Source organism: Euleptes europaea, chromosome 18 (genome assembly GCF_029931775.1).
Source record: "Euleptes europaea isolate rEulEur1 chromosome 18, rEulEur1.hap1, whole genome shotgun sequence".
In the NCBI taxonomy this organism is placed as follows: domain Eukaryota; kingdom Metazoa; phylum Chordata; class Lepidosauria; order Squamata; family Sphaerodactylidae; genus Euleptes; species Euleptes europaea.
The window spans coordinates 16,467,551-16,486,712 of NC_079329.1; the positions used below are offsets into that span (position 1 = coordinate 16,467,551).

General features: G+C 42.6%; 2 protein-coding genes across 2 annotated transcripts; both read right to left on the bottom strand.

Moving 5' to 3' along the window:
* Positions 1–1,941: 1,941 nt before the first annotated feature.
* LOC130490529 (vomeronasal type-2 receptor 26-like) lies at positions 1,942–10,244 on the bottom strand. The gene is made up of 6 exons (XM_056864354.1): positions 10,081–10,244; positions 7,447–7,738; positions 6,487–7,344; positions 4,773–5,000; positions 3,356–3,482; positions 1,942–2,843 (listed from the first exon to the last, which is right to left on the bottom strand). The coding sequence occupies exons 1-6, from the start codon at positions 10,242–10,244 to the stop codon at positions 1,942–1,944; spliced, it is 2,571 nt and encodes an 856-aa protein (XP_056720332.1).
* A 1,321-nt stretch (positions 10,245–11,565) lies between these two features.
* Positions 11,566–18,596, bottom strand: LOC130490530 (vomeronasal type-2 receptor 26-like). Its single transcript, XM_056864355.1, has 6 exons — positions 18,264–18,596; positions 17,323–18,174; positions 16,053–16,280; positions 15,505–15,631; positions 13,372–14,244; positions 11,566–11,663 (listed from the first exon to the last, which is right to left on the bottom strand). The coding sequence occupies exons 1-6, from the start codon at positions 18,594–18,596 to the stop codon at positions 11,566–11,568; spliced, it is 2,511 nt and encodes an 836-aa protein (XP_056720333.1).
* Between the last annotated feature and the right edge of the window lie 566 nt (positions 18,597–19,162).

Sequence of the window (19,162 nt, forward strand, 5' to 3'; positions counted from 1 at the left end):
TCTCAGCCCTCTAGCGCAGGAACTCAAGCCCTGCCTGAAACCCAGCAGCTGTCAGTCTTACCTTTAGGATTGCCAGAACCTTTGGAATAATAAAGGAGGCATCTATGAAGGGAATGGCAGGAAAGATCGCAAAGTGGTTGCTGGCTCAGTAGAGATCAATCCCTAACAGCAATGCTGAGGCAGTGCTGATGAATGACACCTGGCTTGGAATGCCGGAATAGCCTAATTAACTACAGCTGGCTTATCTCTCCTGCCAAGTTAGTTTCCTATTTAAGCAGCTAGCAAAGAAAAGCTAGTGTGGGAACAATGTGTCAACACCCGTGCCATGGCTGCCTTTGTTTCCATGCTGCACTTTGGACTCTCAGTGAACCTGACTCTTCTGGACTGGACTTGACCCACAACTTTCAGATTTGCCTTCTACTGCTTAACACCTTACACTTTATCTGGGTTTGAACTTGGACTGCGTCCTCTGACCACGGTGTCTGTCTCCTGACAAAGCGAACTGCCTGACTCTGGACACCTACTATTCTCTTTTGGACACATTTGATATATATCAAGCCTTTCACAAAGCCTCCCTCTGTGTGTGTGTGTGTGTTATGAGCCATCAAGTCACTTCCAACTCATGGCAACCCTATGAGTCAATGTCCTCCAAGTCTTTAACAGTCTTGCTCAGGTCTTGCAAACTGAGGGCTGTGGCTTCTTTTATAGAGTAAATCCATCTCTTGTTGGGTCTTCCTCTTTTCCTGCTGCCTTCCACTTTTCCTAGCATGATTGTCTTTTCCAGTGACTCTTGTCTTCTCATAATGTAATCAAAGTACGGTAGCCAACATATGTTTTTATGTCTTCATGTGTCTGTTGTGAAAGGGAGGGGGCGGCTCTGCTTGCTCAGTGCTAGATCTTATTCCAAGATACTGAAATACTGGACAATTTTACCAACTATTTTGTCAGATTACACAGAGGAGCCATTGAAATTCATAAACATTAGCACAACTTTAACAGAAAAGAGTCACACAACACGGATAACCTACAAGAACCGATAAAAGCCTTTGACAATAGTTTTTCTTTTCTTTTTTTGCTGAGAATATGAGTAAAGGTCTTAATCTGAGCTGCCTGGGCACAGTTAACACATCCATTGAACTTAGCATGACCCTTCAAACTAGGCAAAGCTTCTCCTGCTTTCAAATCACCACTTCTTCTACTTTATTGAAAATTTATTGTTCAGAGCTATATGGTATAGTGGTAAAGAGCAGCAGACTCAAATCTGGAGAATTGGGTTTGATTCCCCACTCCGTCACATGACAGGCGGACTCTAATTATTATTATTATTTATTTAATTTGTACCCCACCCCACCCCAGCCGAAGGCAAAAGACCAACATGCTAACTCTTCTGGACTGGACTTGGCTCATGCCTTTCAGATTTGCGTTCTAGTGCTTGACACCTTAGACCTTATCTGTGTTTGACCTTGGATTGCTTCCTCTGACCATGCTGTCTGTTTCCTGACAAAGCTAATCGCCTGACTCTGGACACCTAGTATTCTCTTTTGGTCACATTGGTATATGTTCTTGAAGGTCACTTATGTATCAAACCTTTCACAAAGCCTCTGTGTGTGTGTGTGAAGTGCTGTCAAGTCGCTTCCAACTCATGGTGACCCTATGAATCAATGTCCTCCAAAATGTCCTGCATTAACAGTCTTGCTCAGGTCTTGCAAACTGGGGGCCATGGCTTCCTTTATAAAGTCAATCATCTCTTGTTGGGTCTTCCTCTTTTCCTGCTGCCTTCAACTTTTCCTAGCATGAATGTCTTTTCCAGTGACTCTTGTATTATCACAATGTAATCAAAGTACAATAGCCTACAGATATATTTTTACGTCTTAATATGTCCGTTGTGAAAGGGAGGGGGCGGCTCTGCTTGCTCAGTGCTAGATTCAGCCCTTACATTCTTTAATTCTTTCTCTTTATTAACTGCAGCTTGTTGTTCAGCTCAGGCCTTAGAATAATGATGTAGCATTTAGGGGAAAAAATGCAGACAAGTAAACCAGCGCTAGAGGCCAAAATGGAGAAGATCTCCACAGCCACCATATATTTCCCTTTGGTGCTAAAGTAAGTCGGAATGAAGCACAACCACACGCTGCAAAAGACCAACATGCTGAAGGTGATAAATTTGGCTTCATTGAAACTGTCAGGTAACTTCCTGGCAAGGAAAGCCACTATGAAGCTGACAACAGCCAGGAAGCCCAAATATCCCAAGGCACAATAAAACATTGCTGCTGAACCTGCTCGACATTCTAATATGATTTCCCCATTCAGAGATTGCATGTCCATATAGAGAAAGGGAGGGGAAGTACTTAGCCAGATAATACAAATAGCTGCTTGAATAAAGGAACAGCAAAATACTACCAAATTTGCTACTCTTTTCCCCACCCAATTTCTCATTCCTGATCCGGGTTTGGTGGCTACGAATGCCAGAACCACAGTGATGGTTTTGGCCAACACACTGGAAAGGGCCACAGAGAAGGTGGTTCCAAAAGCAGTTTGTTGGATAAGGCAGGTTACTTTTGCAGGCTGTCCGATGAAAAGGAAAGAGCAGAGGAAGCAAAGGATAAGAGAGATGAGGAGAACATAGGTGAGGTGCCGGTTGCTGGCTTTGACTATGGGCGTCGCTCTGTTTTTTATAATGATTCCAAGCACAAAAGCCGTAAGCAGAGAGAAAGAAGTTGCCAATATAATCAAGACGATCCCTAACATTTCTTTGTAGGAGAGGTAGCTTACATCTTTAGGAATGCATTGGCTTTGATAGTGGTTGGGGTAGAGCTCTTCTGGACATTTGACACAAGCATCCACATCTTAAAAAGAAAAGAAAAGAAAGGTCTGTTAAAATATTTCATGATGACACTAACATATGAACCAGTGAGGTGCCATTATGTGGACTAGCTAATGAGTCTGTAGGTTCTATAGAGCAGTTGTAAAGCAATATCAGATAAATGCATCAGTTATCAGTCCCTGATAATTTTTCTAAGTAACTTTGTGAATCATTTAGTACAGTGGAAGTCTATTGACTGCACAGGATTATGCAAGGGAAAGGACAAATGAATTCCCTCTATATCCCAGACTGTAATCTGACTTTGGGCGAAAACGCATGGTCGCTTTATCCTCCTTTAATCCCTGTTTCAGCCAAGGTTTCAGCCAGGATCGAAATCATGTGTTTTGCCTAATGTGCGTTTGATCCTGGCTAAAACAGGGATTAAAGGAGGATAAAGCGACCATGCACGTTCGCCCTTTGATTACTTTCATTTTATTGAACATTCCCTGTTACGGCCAGTGATTGATAGATATCTCAGTACATTGTGTTTCCTACCTTCCTGTTCTGAGATCATCCCTTGTGGACATGGAACACAATCATAACAGCAAAATTTCTCTCCCTCCTTCTTCTTCCTGCTGGAGCCAGGATGGCAGGGGTCATTGCACACAGAAATAGGCAACACCTGTCAGGAAGCATAACAACACAGGACTGAAGCTGCCTTATACTGAATCAGACCCCTGGTCCATCTAAGCCCGTATTGTCTACTCAGACTGGCAGCAGCTCTCCAGGGTGTCAGGCAGAGGTCTTTCACATCATCTACTTGCCTAGTCCCTTTAACTGGAGATGCCAGGGTTTGAACCTGGGACCTTCTGCATGCCAAGCAGATGCTCTACCACTGAGCCCTGGCCCATCCTCCATCAAAGGAAACACATACTTTAGATATATGTTTAATGTTTGTTTGCAGAACTCCTGTGATGACGTATCGCCCAAGCAGGAATTTGCTTTATGCTGCTGAGACGAGCTACTGCCTTGCCTTGTGAAGTTTTCAAAGCTCATGGTGTTGTAAGTAAGGATTTGGAATGGCTTATGTCTGAAGGAAGTGTTTGTGTGCAATTCACAGATGTATTTGTGTGTTGAAGTAGTTTCTTTGAAAGGGATGGTGTATACTTGGGTGAGTGTGGGGTTGGGGTGTCACAAGGGTATACTCTTTTAGGATCATTCCTCTTCCCATTCATTTTGTTTATTCTTCCACATGTTCCTTTTAATTTTCTTCAGTGTCCTTTTCCATATTGATTCAGTCTTTGGAGAAGAGCTGCCTTTCATTTGGCATTTGTTGTTGTTGTTTATATGTCCTATTCAGTAGAATTTGAGTTTTAATACTGATATACATGGAGAGGTGAGAAGGGTTCTATGGTAACTGGTAGTTTAATCAGTATTGCATTAGTGAACTAGATTATCAGTTCATTAATCTGAATTGATATTTCCACCAGGCAGGATTTATGCTAATATTATGTTGAGCTGGTGGTTTAGCCAAGCAGATGTTATGTTACAGTGAAAGCAGAGCTTGTATTATAATCACTTCATAAACAAATTTTGAGGTTAAAAAAAAAGAACTCTGATGGCTTGAGGGCCAGCGTGGTGCAGTGGTTAAGAGTGGTGGTTTAATCTGGAGAAGCAGGTTTGATTCCCAACTCCTCCACATGAGCGGTAGACTCTAATCTGATGAACCGGGTTGGTTTCCCCACTCTTACATACGAAGCCATCTGGGTGACCTTGGGCTTGTCACAGCTCTCTTAGAGCTCTCTCAGCCCCCATCTACCTCACAGGGTGTCAGTTGTGCGGTAGGGAAGGGAAGGTGTTTGTTAGCTGGTTTGATTCTTCCTTAAATGGCAGAGAAAGTTGGCATATAAAAACCAACTCTTCTTCTTGAATGGACCCTTGTCTGACTCAGCCATCTGAAGCTATGTCTCACCTGATTAAAGCTTCTATGCCACACTATTAGATCATCATTAAGCATCAGGTCTTTTCCTTCCGGAGCCCGGGGATCCAATTGTCCAACTTTGACTCTAACAAAAGAGCTGTTTGGGAAAGTTACCCAGTTGATAATATCGAAACCTTCCACTAATTCTCCATTTTCCTTAAAATGCACAGTGTCCCCGGCACTGTTGTTGAAGGACATGCTCCTTAAAAACTGATGGAGCTAGGTTGGAAGAGAAATGGAAGATAGGACTACTAGACATGGAGATGGTTACAATTCCTTGCATGATCTTGATCACTTTACAGCATATATAAATCCTGCCTTAACAAACCAAAAACATAATGAAAAGAACCATTAAAATAACTCATAACCCCTTAATTTCTCAAACAACTGAGAATAAAATTTAACAGCACAAACCTCATGTGTGTGTGTAAAGTGCCGTCAAGTCGCAACCTATTTATGGCGACCCCTTTTGGGATTTTCATGGCAAGAGACTAACAGAGGTGGTTTGCCAGTGCTTTCCTCTGCACAGCAACCCTGGTATTCCTTGGTGGTCTCCCATCCAAATACTAACCAGGGCTGACCCTGCTTAGCTTCTGAGATCTGATGAGATCAGGCTAGCCTGGGCCATCCAGGTCAGGGCACAAACCTTATACTGAAGCATAATTTGATAGGCATAGAGTAATTTGCAGGAAGAAAATTTTGGCTACAATTCCTTACTACCAAACAAGAATTGTCCTGGGATCTACCTGAAGGGCTGTATCCCAGCTTCTTTGATTGTTTCTTTCACTTCTAAAAACTCAAGATGGCACAACATTGTAATATCATCTCAATGGCTTCTGCTCAGCCTGAACAAATGTTCTCTAAAAGAATTAAAACTGCTAAGCCAAGAGGATTAAAGTTTAACTTAAGCCAGAAGCACACCCCTTGGTGCCAATTGCATGCTTCAAGTGACACCCTCCCTGACTCTATTCTGAGGACAGCATTAGAAATGCAGCATAGGAACTCAGATATAGATCTTAGAAAAGTAGAATGAATTGTTTCTTTGAAATGTGGTGTTGGAAGAGAATGTTTTGGATAGTGTGTACAATTGTAAGAATTTACAAAAAATAAATGCTCAAAAAATCAAATGTTATAATAGTACCTGTTTTGGCCAAGTTATGATTTGCTCGTGTTCTCAAAAGAATAGGGGAGCGGGACACCAACAGTGTGGCATGTCCCTTCTGTTTATCAAAATGTGTCATGTAGCAGTAAGTAAAGCTTACTAATTGGACACTTTTGGAATTTTGAGATAAGTTAATGAGCACTAAATTGAGGCTATCTTACTTTGGTCACATTATGAGAAGACAAAACTCACTGGAAAAGACAATAATGCTAGGAGAAGTTGAAGGCCGCAGGAAAAGAGGAAGACCCAACATGAGATGCGTTGACTCTATAAAGGAAGCCACAGCCCCCAGTTTGCAAAACTGGAACAAGGCTGTTAATGATAGGATGTTTTGGAGGATATTGATTCATAGGGTCGCCATGACTTGGAAGCAACTTGATGGCACCTAACACACACACACATGGTCTGAAGTGAATGGTAACTGTGGGGAAAATGTAACATTGTGGTCACATATTCATCCTTCTAGGACCCAATACAACCAGTCGATGCTTGATAGTTTAGTCAGCTTTTACAAATAAAATTGTGTCACAGACAGTCAATTACCTGCCATGGCGGAACATTCTGAAATGCCATCTCCCTTCCATCAACCAGTCTTCTATATCTATATCTGGATACATAGATATCATGCAAAGCATGTGCCACCGCATAGGCGGCATTGTAGACATTGTAGCTGTGGCCAGTCATGCTCATTTCAAAGAGAATTCCAGGAAGGCTTTCCAGCTTCTCTTCTCCAGTGCAAATTGTCTTGCTTTCCTCCTTCTTTTTATAAGGCATCAACAAACAGCTGAATGCCTGCTCCCAGAATTCCTGGATAAAGCCATCACCTGTTGCCCAGGAGGGTCTTATGTTTTGAAGGAATTTTTGGAAGCCGGGTGGCTGATTAGAATGAACTGCAAAGGATATGGCCCCGTGGAAGGCTTCGGTGTCCCAAATCTTTTCAATGGATAGAGATTCAAATTCCCAGTGGGAAGTAACAACCCATATTTTACCTGGAAGTGGCAATGAAACCAATTCTCCCAACGAAAGCAACATTCTCAAAATGTGCAGTGAAGGAGCTTCTCCATATACAAAATATACAGTGGCTTTGCTCTTCACGAGAACTAAATATTGCGCCTGAAACTTATAAAACATCAGGAATGCTTCATCCTCATAGGTCCTTTTTGGCATTCTAAGTACAAAGGAATAACAGATCTTGTTCTGGGAAAGCAAAGGGACCACTGACTGTAAAAATCTGTCTCCATTGTCATTATCCACAGAAATGAGCCCAATCCATGTCCATCTGAAATACTGAAGTAAATGTACAATTCCCCTGAACTGATAGTCTTCATTTGGGACCATCTGATATAAAGAAGAGAATAGCATTTTGTCATCTTGCACTGGGGAAAATGATCCATAGGAGAACTGAAATAAATAAAAGAAGCATGTTTTCCAGACAGCTTTAAATGCAGTGTTTGATTATGTATTAAAGGTGTGCATTTCTGAAACCCTGTGCATATGGCCAACCTGTGGAATGTTGTAGATGGACAAAATGGCGGCCATGTTGGCAGTGGTTTCAGAGACTAGTCCTCCAATGGCAGCTATGAGTTTTTTCTGTGGGTCACACATGAAGTTGGGAACAAAGCTCTGGTGTGCGGTAAGCAGGCTTAGAGTGACTTTATACATCATCCTTGGGAGGTAGTAGCCATTGAGGATGTGAAATCCCAAAGTGATATTTGGTAAAATGTTAGGAGACTCGTTCATCTCTTTAACAGCAAACACCAAGGCCAAGAGATATTGGTAGTACTTGATCACTGATCTGTAGGGCAATTGATCAATAAAGAGTAGTAAGCATTCATCACAACAGCAGGCTATAGAATTTGTGAGAGTTGAGCAGAATGTCTGGTAGAATCCAACCCACAATCTTGATAAGTTTCATTCACCCGCTTATTTGTTTAGTTAGTTATTTGGTTATTTATTTACTGTATATATGGTCTTTCTGTCTTGCTGATACTCAAAGCAGATTGCACTGTATAAATGGACAGCATTTTATACAAACAAACAAACAAACATATAATAAGAACAATATAGGCTGATACAATCAATATGAGGAGATATCGAACGGAAAATGTACGAGGACTTGGATTATTGAGATCTGAGAGAACATAACGTATTAGGCATGATACAGAGTGTGAATATAATAAAGAAAAATGGTATCCCATCAGTAGACGACAATCAAACAATAATAGGGTGATACATGCAAAAAACAAATAATACGTCCTATCCATAGTGGTATAATCCACAGTCCCTTTATAAAGCACTTTCCTAAATTATTCTGTTATAGCTTAGCCCTATCAACTTTATAGAAAAGCTCTCCTGAACAACTCTGCTTTGCATAATTAGCAGCACAACAGAAGCTTGGGTGCCTTCCTGATCTCCTCTGGCTGGCTGTTTCACAAGGTAGGGGCAGCAACAGGTGGTTGTTGATCTTGACTGCTTGCTGGGTGGCAGAAAGACCAGAACAGATGAGTAGAGCTGTTGTAGCAGAATATAGGAGGAGAGGCGGTCTTGCAGATGTGAGGGTCCACAGCCATGAAGGATTTTTAGTTGACAGTCAGTACCTTGAAATGAACCTGGTAGCTGACAAGCAGCTAATGGAATGACTACAGAATAGGTGTAATGTACATGTCCCATATAGAGCCTGATAACTAAGCTGTGGCATTCTGTACTAGTTAGAATCTCCAGGTTGACTTCAAGGGCAGACCCATTTAGAGTGCATTACTGTAGTCTAATCTCAGTGTTACCATGGCATGGATTCAGTTGGCTAGACTGGCTGAATCAAGGTGGGGGGGCCATCTTTCAGGCTTCATGAAGTTGGAAGAAAGCATTTTCTTTCATCTGCATTAACTTGGTTTTGCACCAGTAATGCTGGATACAGTATAACTTCTAGGATCTTAACTGTCAGCAAGGATCAGCTGAACTGCAAAGTACATTACCCTTCAGGGACTCAGTCATCTCAACTGGCATTATTTCAGTTTATCAGGATTCATTTTGCTTTTTCTCTCTTAGCCATTTAACCACAGCAGTCAGGCAGCACTCAGTCAGAAGTGGGGGTGTGCCACTTCTGTGCATTTCCCCCATGTTATTCTGGATGCTGGCTAAACACAAATCCAGAAAATGTGGGCAAAATGTACAGGGAGAGCCAGGTGACCTCTGACGGTCAGAAAATGCAAGCATAATCAAAGCAAAGTCCCGATGTTGGTGGGGCGACCGCAAGGAAACAGCCATGCATGAACGGCCAGGGCGTATATTTGGAAAATCAGGAAGAATCACTGCACCAACAAACACAACAAAAGAAGTACACAAGAAAGTGAGGTCCGTTCAAGGTAGCATAAACTTTTAAAGGCAGTGGAGGAAGTGTATTGGCTGAATGAACCCAGGTAAGATATTGCTAATGAGTACACTGAGGAGCCTTGTAAGATTCAAGAAAAGTATGTTCATTTAAAAGTAACATTAAGAAAAAATCCAAGCATTGTATTTTGCCTGGGGGCAAATTCACCCTAATATAGAACCCTACATTAACATATTTTCAGTCTTCACTGGATCCTGAAAGTGTAGCAACACATGAGGCTGACCTTGTCATTGTAAAGATATTTATCACTCAAATAGAATCAACATGGAACTGGGATTTGGTTTGTCTGCTCCAGTTGTGGCTTCATTGTGGGTTTTTCCCATTGAAATCATAGCGAAAGACTTTGGATTAAGCATGGATAATTCATGAAAACTGTAGTCAGAATAAAACATGGCAGCATTTTGATACGTAAAACATTATTAAATGGTAAATTATGGAAGGGTGGAGGTGACTTGGCCAGGACAAGGATGAAGGGAAAAGGTAAGAGGCAATCAAATGGTCTTCATAACTAAGGTCACAAACCTGTGTGTCATTCTTCTTTACAAACCTCATGGAAGTCCACAGATTCAATTCACTCGCATAGAGCCTGCACAAGAGAACTTCCCAGTGGATTGTATCTAACAAAGCCCCACTGTCTTCCATTATGCTATCTCTTTTAATGAGAACTCATCAGGTATGATTATGACTTCTTCTGACTTTTTTTCTTTGTGAACAAGCCAAGGAGAGAGATAAAAGAAAGAAATTCTTACATAGGCTCTTTAATCAACGTCTCCTTGGGCAGTTCCAGGAAAGAAGGAGAACCATGCATCATGAGAATATGAGCGACAATCTGACCGATGACAAGATCACCCGAATGATAGAACTCGTGAGCGATCGGAAGGGGGTTATCACAGATGTCGCACTGGGAATGCATCTCGCAGACAGTAGGACACAGCAGTAGAAGGAGCAACACAGCTACCAGTGTGGTGTTTATGACAAAACTTCCCTTCCAGAAGCAAATCTCCATGTTGCCTTGCGGCGCAGTATCTGGCTACTGTCACTTGTGTGGTGTCCTTTCTTGACAGGCAGATAATGGAGGCGATGCTTTCCACCAAGGGATCTGCAGCAGCTGTACAGTAGGCAAAGATTATCCCTTTTCTTCTTAGCTTTCACTGTACCTTACCTACAAGTTTCTTGTGTGTTAGAATGAAGTGGATGTAGCAGGATCTGAAAGATTCCTCAACACTCGTGTTGATTTTTGCTGCGATAGACTAGCCCACTGGAACTATGTGCTGCTAAAGAAATAGCTGGTGGCAGGATCACAACATGTATGAAAACTTTGTAAAAAAAAACCTTTGTTCAACAGAAGATGTACACAAGAGAGATTGTTAGTGACTATGTGTTTTAGGATGTACAGTTTGTCACTCTGAGAAGCCTTAGGTTATGTGTAGGGTGGTTACCAGTAATGTATTTTTGTGTTTAAAAATGGTGAAAGTGCCACCTTGATAAACAGTACCACATGAAAGTCTAACAGAGCCTTGCCTGTCCCTTAAACTACTTCTGAAAAAACACGAGAGGTTTTATAATGTTGTTCTGTTATGGATCTTGTGGGTTTTGCTAGCGGCCCTGGAAATCTGTGGGGTATTAAAAAAAAAAAGAAGGCAGTGATTTGATAATTATGGAGATAATTTAGTCCCCAGTGAGTTGGCCTCTGCTGTGGCATCATACATGACAAAGTTTATAGGATTTTTTTCATCTGAAATGGTACTAGAATTCTTTTTCCTTTTGAGGTAGTGTGAAGAAAGCTGCACATAGCTTGCTAAGGATGTGGAGTGGACATATTCATGGAGGAGAATGGTATTCATGGCTACCAGTCAAAATGGATACTAGTCATGATGCATACCTATTCTCTCCAGGATCAGAGGAGCATGCCTAATAATATTGAGTGCCGTGGAACACAGGCAGGACAATGTTGCTGCAGTTGCCTTGTTTGTGGGCTTCCTAGAGGCACCTAGTTGGCCACTGTGTGAACAGACTGCTGGACATGATGTTCCTTGGACTGATCCAGCATGGCCTTTCTTATGTTCTTATGTGCCTTACAGTATAACTGTATGGCCCAGCTAGCATGAGATATATATTTAAACATAGTGGACTATGCATGGCATTTTTACATGGGTAACCCCTTTACCTGTTGCTCCCATCTCCTCTGCTGTTGTCTTAATCCAGGTGACAGGATGTTGTGAGGATAACTCCATTTACAAAGCTCTATGGAAGAAGAGTGATCTACGGGTGTGATAAAAGTATGAGACCTCAATCACATTTTTAGATGAACCATTTTGTTGTAATTCATATGCCAATTTGAATGGATGTTTATTTATTTTGTTGTTCTCACATGCACACCAACAATTGGAAAGTGTGGCAAATCAGCATTTGATCTCAGAAATACATTGCCAAATGTCCACTTAGTGCCATGTGATCTTCCTTGCTTCAGTGCATTTCACATATTGCAGCTAAAGATGTTGATGGAGTGCTAAGAAATAAGTGGGACACCACTCGCATGCTGTACCAATTTTATGAGCCCCCATTTTTCTTCCATTGGGGGCCCATATAATTGGACTCCCTGACCCAATCTTTACCCACCTTGTGGGTTCTTCTAAGGAGAGTCACCAGAAGCTGGGCTGCAAATTTGGTGCCTCTGCCTTAAAACACAGCCCCCCCCTCCTCGAGCCCTTGAAAGATTCCCCACAAGCAATAATGGAAGGCTTTCAAGTTAAAATCCCCTAAACCCCCCCCCCCCATTGCTTGATATGTGCACTCCAAAGACCAGTACCCCTAAGAACATTACAAAGACTAACCGTGCAATTCTGAAGGGCGGGGGGGCAGGAGCTGCTTTGGAGCCGCCGTACCCCCGCACCTGTGTCCATGCCACTTGTACCATCCAAAGCGTATGGTGATTTACACTGGCTCTGAGGAGTAACCAGGCAGTGCAAGCCTCATGTGCCAGTGCTGCCTCCCCATAAATGTTTTTTTCTGGCACAAGTGCTCACACCAGCATACAGGGGGCTTTCCCAGGGGCGGAGATGCCTGCAGGCAGCTTCCAAAGCCGTTTCGATGTGGGAACAAGCCATTTTTGTGGTGTGACCCTGTGGCGTGACCCCGTGAAATTGGTGGTGTGACCCCTTGAAACTCAATGGGGGAGTTTCACAGGAATTTTTTATTTTGTTTATGGTTTATGGTCCAGGAAGCCTCTCAGGAAGCTAGGGTTGTCAGGTCCCTATTTGCCGCTGGTGGATGGTTTTGGGGGAAGAGCTTGAGGAGTGCAGGGTTTGGGGAGGGGAGGGATGTCAATGCCATAGAGTCCAATTGCAAAAGTGGCCATTTCCTCCGGGTGAACTGATCTCTATCGGCTGGAGATCAGTTGTAATAGCAGGAGATCTCCAGCTACTACCTGGAGGCTGGCAACCCTATAGGAAGCAGTGCTATCCTTGGCTGTCCCCGAACTACACTTGCCTTCAGGATTGCTATGTATGTCTTAAAGAAAAAATGCCTCTGTATGTGTACAGAGGGTCTTTGGACTGTAATAGAAGCTGACAGGATACAAAAATAGAGAAAGACTAATTATTTTGTGCATTATTTTTAGAAAATGCTCCATCGTTTCAGTTTAACATGCTCCATATCATACAACAACCATCAAAATCCATCCAAAGAGAGATTTCTTGGAAATACAAGTTACCCATCTCAATGCTCATTTGTACCCTATGAGACTGGCCAATGTCTTTTGATGATCATGGCAGTTTCCCATGACAGGAAAAACAAAACACCCAAGAGGCAATTGGTACAGTGGGATAATTAATTTTAATTAAGTTCTGAAACCCCTACACATTTTGCATGTGTTTCATCAGGGAAATCTAAAATATTATCATTTGAGCAGTTCCCACAACAACAGAGTTTGAGAACTCTGAAGATATGAGTCTATTGTGTGAACAATTACACAGGGGGAAAAACATATAGACTGAGTGAAGCTTAAATGTTTTTCTTCTTTCTTTGTATGAACTGCTCTCTCTTGTTCATCTCAGGCCTTAGAATAATGATGTAGCATTTGGGTGAAAAAATGCACCCCAGTAAACCAGTGCCAGAGGATACGATGGAGAAGACCTCCACTGCCACCATGTATTTCCCCTTAGTGCTCAAATAGGTTGGAAGGAAGCACAGCCAAACACTGCAAAAGACCAACATGCTGAAAGTAATAAACTTGGCTTCATTAAAAATGTCAGGTAACTTCCTGGCAAGAAAAGCCACTATGAAGCTGACCATGGCCAGGAAGCCCATGTAGCCCAAAACAAAGTAAAACATGGTAATCGACCCTTCATTACATTCCAGTATGATTTTCCTTGACAATGAATGCATATCTTTATCTAGGAATGGAGGGGAAGTACTTAGCCACAGAATACAAGCAGCTACTTGAATAAAGGAAAAGGAAACCACTACAGAGTAGGCCATTCTTTCCCCTATCCATTTCCTTACTCTAGATCCTGGTTTGGTGGCCATGAAGGCCAAAACCACAGTGATGGTTTTGGCCAGCACACTAGAAAGGGCCACACAGAAGATGATGCCAAATGAAGTTTGTCGAAGTAGACAGGTCACATCTTGAGGCTGTCCAATAAAGAGCAAAGAGCAGAGGAAGGAGAGAAGAAGGGAGATGAGGAGAATGTAGGTGAGGCTCCGGTTGTTGGCTTTGACGATGGGAGTGTCTTTGTACTTTATGAAGGTTCGAAGCACCAAAGCTGTGACCAGAGAGAAAGATATTGCCAACACAACCAAGGTGATCCCCAAAGGTTCTTTGTAAGAGAGGAAGCTTATATCCTTAGGAATGCACTGGTTTTGGTGGTAGTTTGCAAAGCAATCATCTGGACATTTCACACAAGCCTCCATGTCTGAAAAAGAGAAACAGCTGTATTTTTCATTACTTTGAACAACATCTTGGGAGAAAGAATCTCATAATTTTGGAACAGCAGATTGGAACCTCAAGTCTTGTTTTCTCCAAGTACATAATGAGCATGTGGGCTGTTCTGAAATGGTATAGGACAAAACTTCTTTAAAATGTTAGTTATGTATCGGGAACATCCTGATTTTAATGGGTTGGATCCAACCAGCTTTTCTGCTCATGGAAAAGGAAGGAGAGGTCCCCTTCACACATGAAAAAAGGCTATGTGGAAGATCATAAGATTTCTATGGACAGAAGTCGTGTTGGACGGGGGTGAGGAGGACAATTGGGTGAGATTAAGTGAAAAAGTTGGCTGGATAAAAATATTTTATGTTGCTGTATTCAGCAAGCAAATGCTTGTTACTATAAGCCACCTTGCCAACATGAGCACTGAAACAGGCCCGGTGATCATTTTAAAATAAATATATCCAGCAAATTAAAAGCTATTTGAACAGGACCATGGTACATTCAGTTTGCCAAGGCCTGACTGAGGAATGCTATGTCTAGATCAGTGGTTCCCAAAGTGGGCAGTACCACCCCCTGGGGGGCAGTAGGATTACCTAGAGGGGCACTAAGAGGCAAGGGGGCCGCAGGGGGGTGCTAGAGGTGGGCCCCTTCAACTGTGTTGTTCACTAATTTACAATAGATCAAGCTATGGCTCCATGCTGGCAAATTTGGTGGAAACTATCAGAATTTTTTCCCCAGACTTTGAAGAGCTGGGACCACTGGATCAAGTTCATCAGTTTTGTTGAATAAATTTCAACTAAAAAGTTTTAATTTGATTTTGAATAGATGTACAATTACTTGTTACTGTTTTGAAATCTTGTTATTATCTTCTTTAGTGCATCATGCACACCCCTATCTTGAATAATGTTTTTTATAGGATAGCGTAGGGGGCGCTGGGGTTGAGTTTGTGGAACCAAGGGGGCGGTGGCCGAAAAGGTTTGGGAACCACTGGTCTAGATCATAAAACTGAAACCATTACAGCATTTGGTCGGGGGGGGGGGATATTATACCTTGCCAAAAGCTGATGTTTGTAGACTTTGATGAGCATAACAGAAATTTATGCATGATAATCTCCTTAATCTAAAGGCAGAATCAGTGAGCAGCAGGTTTTCCCAGTCCCTGTGTGGCCCCCCATTGTATTAAATTTACTGAACATGATATATTATCGAAAATGTTTGACTCCTCTGTACATTAATTATCCTACCTATCTGGTCAGAGATCATCTCTTCTGGACATGGAGCACAATCGTAGCAGCAAAATTTCTCTCCCTCCTTCTTTTTCCTGTGATAACCAGGACGACAGTTGTCATTGCACACAGACAGAGGCAGTACCTGGCAGTAAACAAAGAAAAGAGGATATTATTGCACTGTGCACAGCAGAATATCCCAATTAGTTGCTACAATCATGGCCACAAAATGTAATCTTTTGCTCGATATCAAACGTATGTTTTCTGAAATCCTGTCATGAAATTATTAAGATGTTTGTGATATTTTAGCACAATGAAAGTCAAGAGGCACTAAAATGGTTTCCTAATTGGTGACAATTCCTCATCCCCACCCCCCAACAAAAGAACAGGAAAATAGTCATTTTGATAAGAATCCATGAAAAGTTATCATGATCTGGATAGTGGGACTATGCAGTTTGGCAAGCCAACTCCCAAATTCCCTGTCATAAATGAAAGCAACTCAGCAAATGCTAAAAAGGTTCCCTCCCTATGAATAAAAGATGCAGGCATCTGCAGCTGTACCCCACCTGATTAAAGCTTTCATGCCACACAATTAAGTCAGAATTAAGGGTTAATTCTTGCCCTTGATGAGCCTGAGGATCGAGTCTTCCCACTCTGACTCTAACAAAAGAGCTGTTTGGGAAAGTTATCCAGTTGGTAACGTCAAAACCTTCCACCAATTCTCCGTTTTCATTAAAATGCACTGTGTCTCCAGCACTGTTGTTGAAGGACATGTTCCTCAGATAAAGATGAAGCTATATTGTAAGAGGAGTGACCATTAGGGAAAGTTAGTTGGTTAAAAAAATGCAATGCAATTTAGAGTATTTTACAGCGCATTCCTGAATGGAATGCCTGCGCCGGGCTTAGGAGGCAACCCAGCAGCGTTACTCCTAAGGAGGTTTCGGCACCACCAAAACCTCTACCCGGCGCCAAAAACCCGTGCAACCTATGCCAGCAAAAAGCAAAAAGCTGGCGTATCTTGGCAAAAAAAAAACGGTCTTGGGAGGCTGACTAACGTTGGCCTCGCCCCCCGGCCAGCGCCGTTACGCCCCAGGAACGCCTCCCAGGGCGTCGGAACGTCTCCCCGGAATGCCTCCCCCGCTCGCCGCTGTGGCCTATGCTGGCAGATGGAGGCGAGCAGGAGGGGGCGGCAGCCGGAGACAGGCAGCCGGGCCTGCACGCTTGCACTGGGGCTACTCATGCTGGCGTGTGCCTTCCAGGCACTGGCGGTGTGGGCCCTTGCACCGCATGCGCCGTTGCCGGTCTCCTAAAAGCTTTCAGCATGGCTGCCGGCACATTTGAGGAATTCGCTGTTAATTAAGTTAGATTAGTTCATTGTGTGTAGCAATTCTGCTTTACAATATACAGTAAAAACAGAACAATGAATCACTGAGACCTGCTCAGCAACCCCATTCTTAACACATCTATATAAAGATGCATACAACTCCTCAGAAAACTATGGGTGTCAAAACCGACTGTCTGTTTCAGTATGGGAATGGAAGTTGTAATGCAAAACATGAAGGACATCCATGCTAGGACCTCCCCCACACACCCGTTTTGCATTGGAAGTCACTTTTGGAAGTCATAGTTATATAGTGTCGCTATGTTAGTTTGGCCCTGGCCTGGATAACCCAGGCTAGTCTGATCTTGTCAGATCTCAGAAGCTAAGCAGGGTCAACCCTGGCAGGAGTTTGGATGGGAGACCTCCAAGGAATACCAGGGTCGTGACACGGAGGCAGGCAATGGCAAACCACCTCTGAACGGCAACTTTATGGCACTTTACAAACAAACAAGTACCTGCCATGGCTGTACATTCAAAAATTCCAGGTGGCCTCCATCTTTGAATCTTCTTTGCATGGTTGTGGATATATAGATGGCATGGAAAGCATGTGCCACAGCATAGGCAGCATTGTAGACATTGTAGCTGTGGCCGGTCATGCTCATTTCAAACAAAATCCCAGGAACAGTCTCTAACTTCTCCTCCCCAGTGCAAATTCTCAAGTGTTCTTCTTGCATGTTGGAAATTTTCAATGAGCAGCTGAATGCCTCTTCCCAAAACTCCTGGATAAAGCCATCTCCTTTTGCCCAGGAAGGTTTTATCATCTGAAGAAACTTTTGGAACCCCGGTGGCTGATTAGAGTGAACTGTTAATGATAAGGCCCCATGGAAGGTTTCTGTGTTCCAGATCTTTTGAATGGACAATGATTCAAATTCCCAGTGAGATGTGACAATCCACACTTTACCTCTAAGAGGCAATTGTTCTGATGCAGAGAGCAGCATGCTCAAAATTTGCAGCGTCGGAGGCTCCCCATATACAAAGTATACATTGGCTTTGCTCTCCACAAGATGTGAATATTGTTCCTGCAGCCCTAAAAGCAACATTAAGGTTTCCTCCTCGAATGTCCTTTTGGGTATTCTTAGAAGAAAGGAATAACAAATTTTGTTCTGTGAAAGCAAAGAGACCACAGACTGTAAAAACCTGTCCCCATTATCATTATCCACAGCAATGAGATCAATCCATGTCCACCTGAAATGGTGAAGGAGACGCACAACTCCCATATACTGATAGACTTCGTTTGGGGCCATCTGGTACAAGGAAGGAAATAGCATCTTTCCCCCTTGCGCTGGGGAAAATGATCCAAAAGTGAACTGAAAGAAATTGTATAAGAATTATTGAAATCAACGAGAAGACAATTTTATGGCTGTGAAATCTCAATACCGTCAAGTATATGGTCTACCTGTGGGATCTTGTAGATGGCTAAAATCCTTGCAATGCTGGTAGAGACTTCAGTCATAAGTCCTCCAATGACAGCTATAAGATTTTTCTGGGTATCACACCTGAAATTGGGGATGAAGCTCTGGTGTGTAAAAAGCAGGCTGAGAGTGGCCTTATAGGTCATCTTCAAAAGATAGTAGCAATTGAGGATGTGAAATCCCAGAGTGATATTTGGTAAAATGTCAGGATTCTCATTGATTTCTTTTACAGCAAATGCCAAGGCCAACAGGTATTGGTAGAACTTTGTCACTGACCTGAAGTGAGAGACATAGCCTCTTGAACACATCAACCCCATTAGTCATACAGCTGCCATGTTGATACATTTCACCAACTGTTAACTTTGCCTTGCGACCCCTCTTAAAATTCTACTGCATGTCACAAGAACTAAAAACTGCAAAAATCTGCTTCTAGATTCCGATGTTTGGAAGATGTTTTCTTTTTTGCCATGCGGTAAAGCAACCTCTCCAGGCTTTCTATTCAGCTGGGCTCAATAAAAGGAAGACTATATAACAATATAGGTCATATCAAGGCATTGGCTGGGATGCAGATTACATTTTCCATCAGTGGAATAAAATTTTCCAGCTTCTCCTCTACAACTGCAGCCCACTGATCTACATGAAATGTTGCTTTTGGAGGATAGGGGACCCTGAGGAACAACATGGGGGTCTGCACCAAGAACGGGGAACCAGTAGCCTTTGCAATGTAGTCTGCATTCAAGCGAGTCTGAATTGTTCATTTCTATCATCTAAATCTCAGTGAAGGGAAGACATTGACAGTGTGAGACAGAAAGAAAATACAAAATCCTTACATTGGTTCCTTGATCAACATCTCTTTGGGTTGTTCCTGGAAAGAGGGAGAGTC

Coding starts and splice junctions, on each gene's coding strand:
- LOC130490530 (XM_056864355.1), bottom strand. CDS start 18,596: ATGGGGTTGATGTGTTCAAGAGGCTATGTCTCTCACTTCAGGTCAGTG. Junction 18,175..18,263: donor CCATCTACAAGATCCCACAG/GTAGACCATATA, acceptor AATTTCTTTCAG/TTCACTTTTGGATCATTTTC. Junction 15,632..16,052: donor GGCATGAAAGCTTTAATCAG/GTGGGGTACAGC, acceptor GTTTACTGCCAG/GTACTGCCTCTGTCTGTGTG.
- LOC130490529 (XM_056864354.1), bottom strand. CDS start 10,244: ATGCATTCCCAGTGCGACATCTGTGATAACCCCCTTCCGATCGCTCAC. Junction 7,739..10,080: donor ACGTTGATTAAAGAGCCTAT/GTAAGAATTTCT, acceptor ATTGCCCTACAG/ATCAGTGATCAAGTACTACC. Junction 7,345..7,446: donor CCATCTACAACATTCCACAG/GTTGGCCATATG, acceptor TATTTATTTCAG/TTCTCCTATGGATCATTTTC.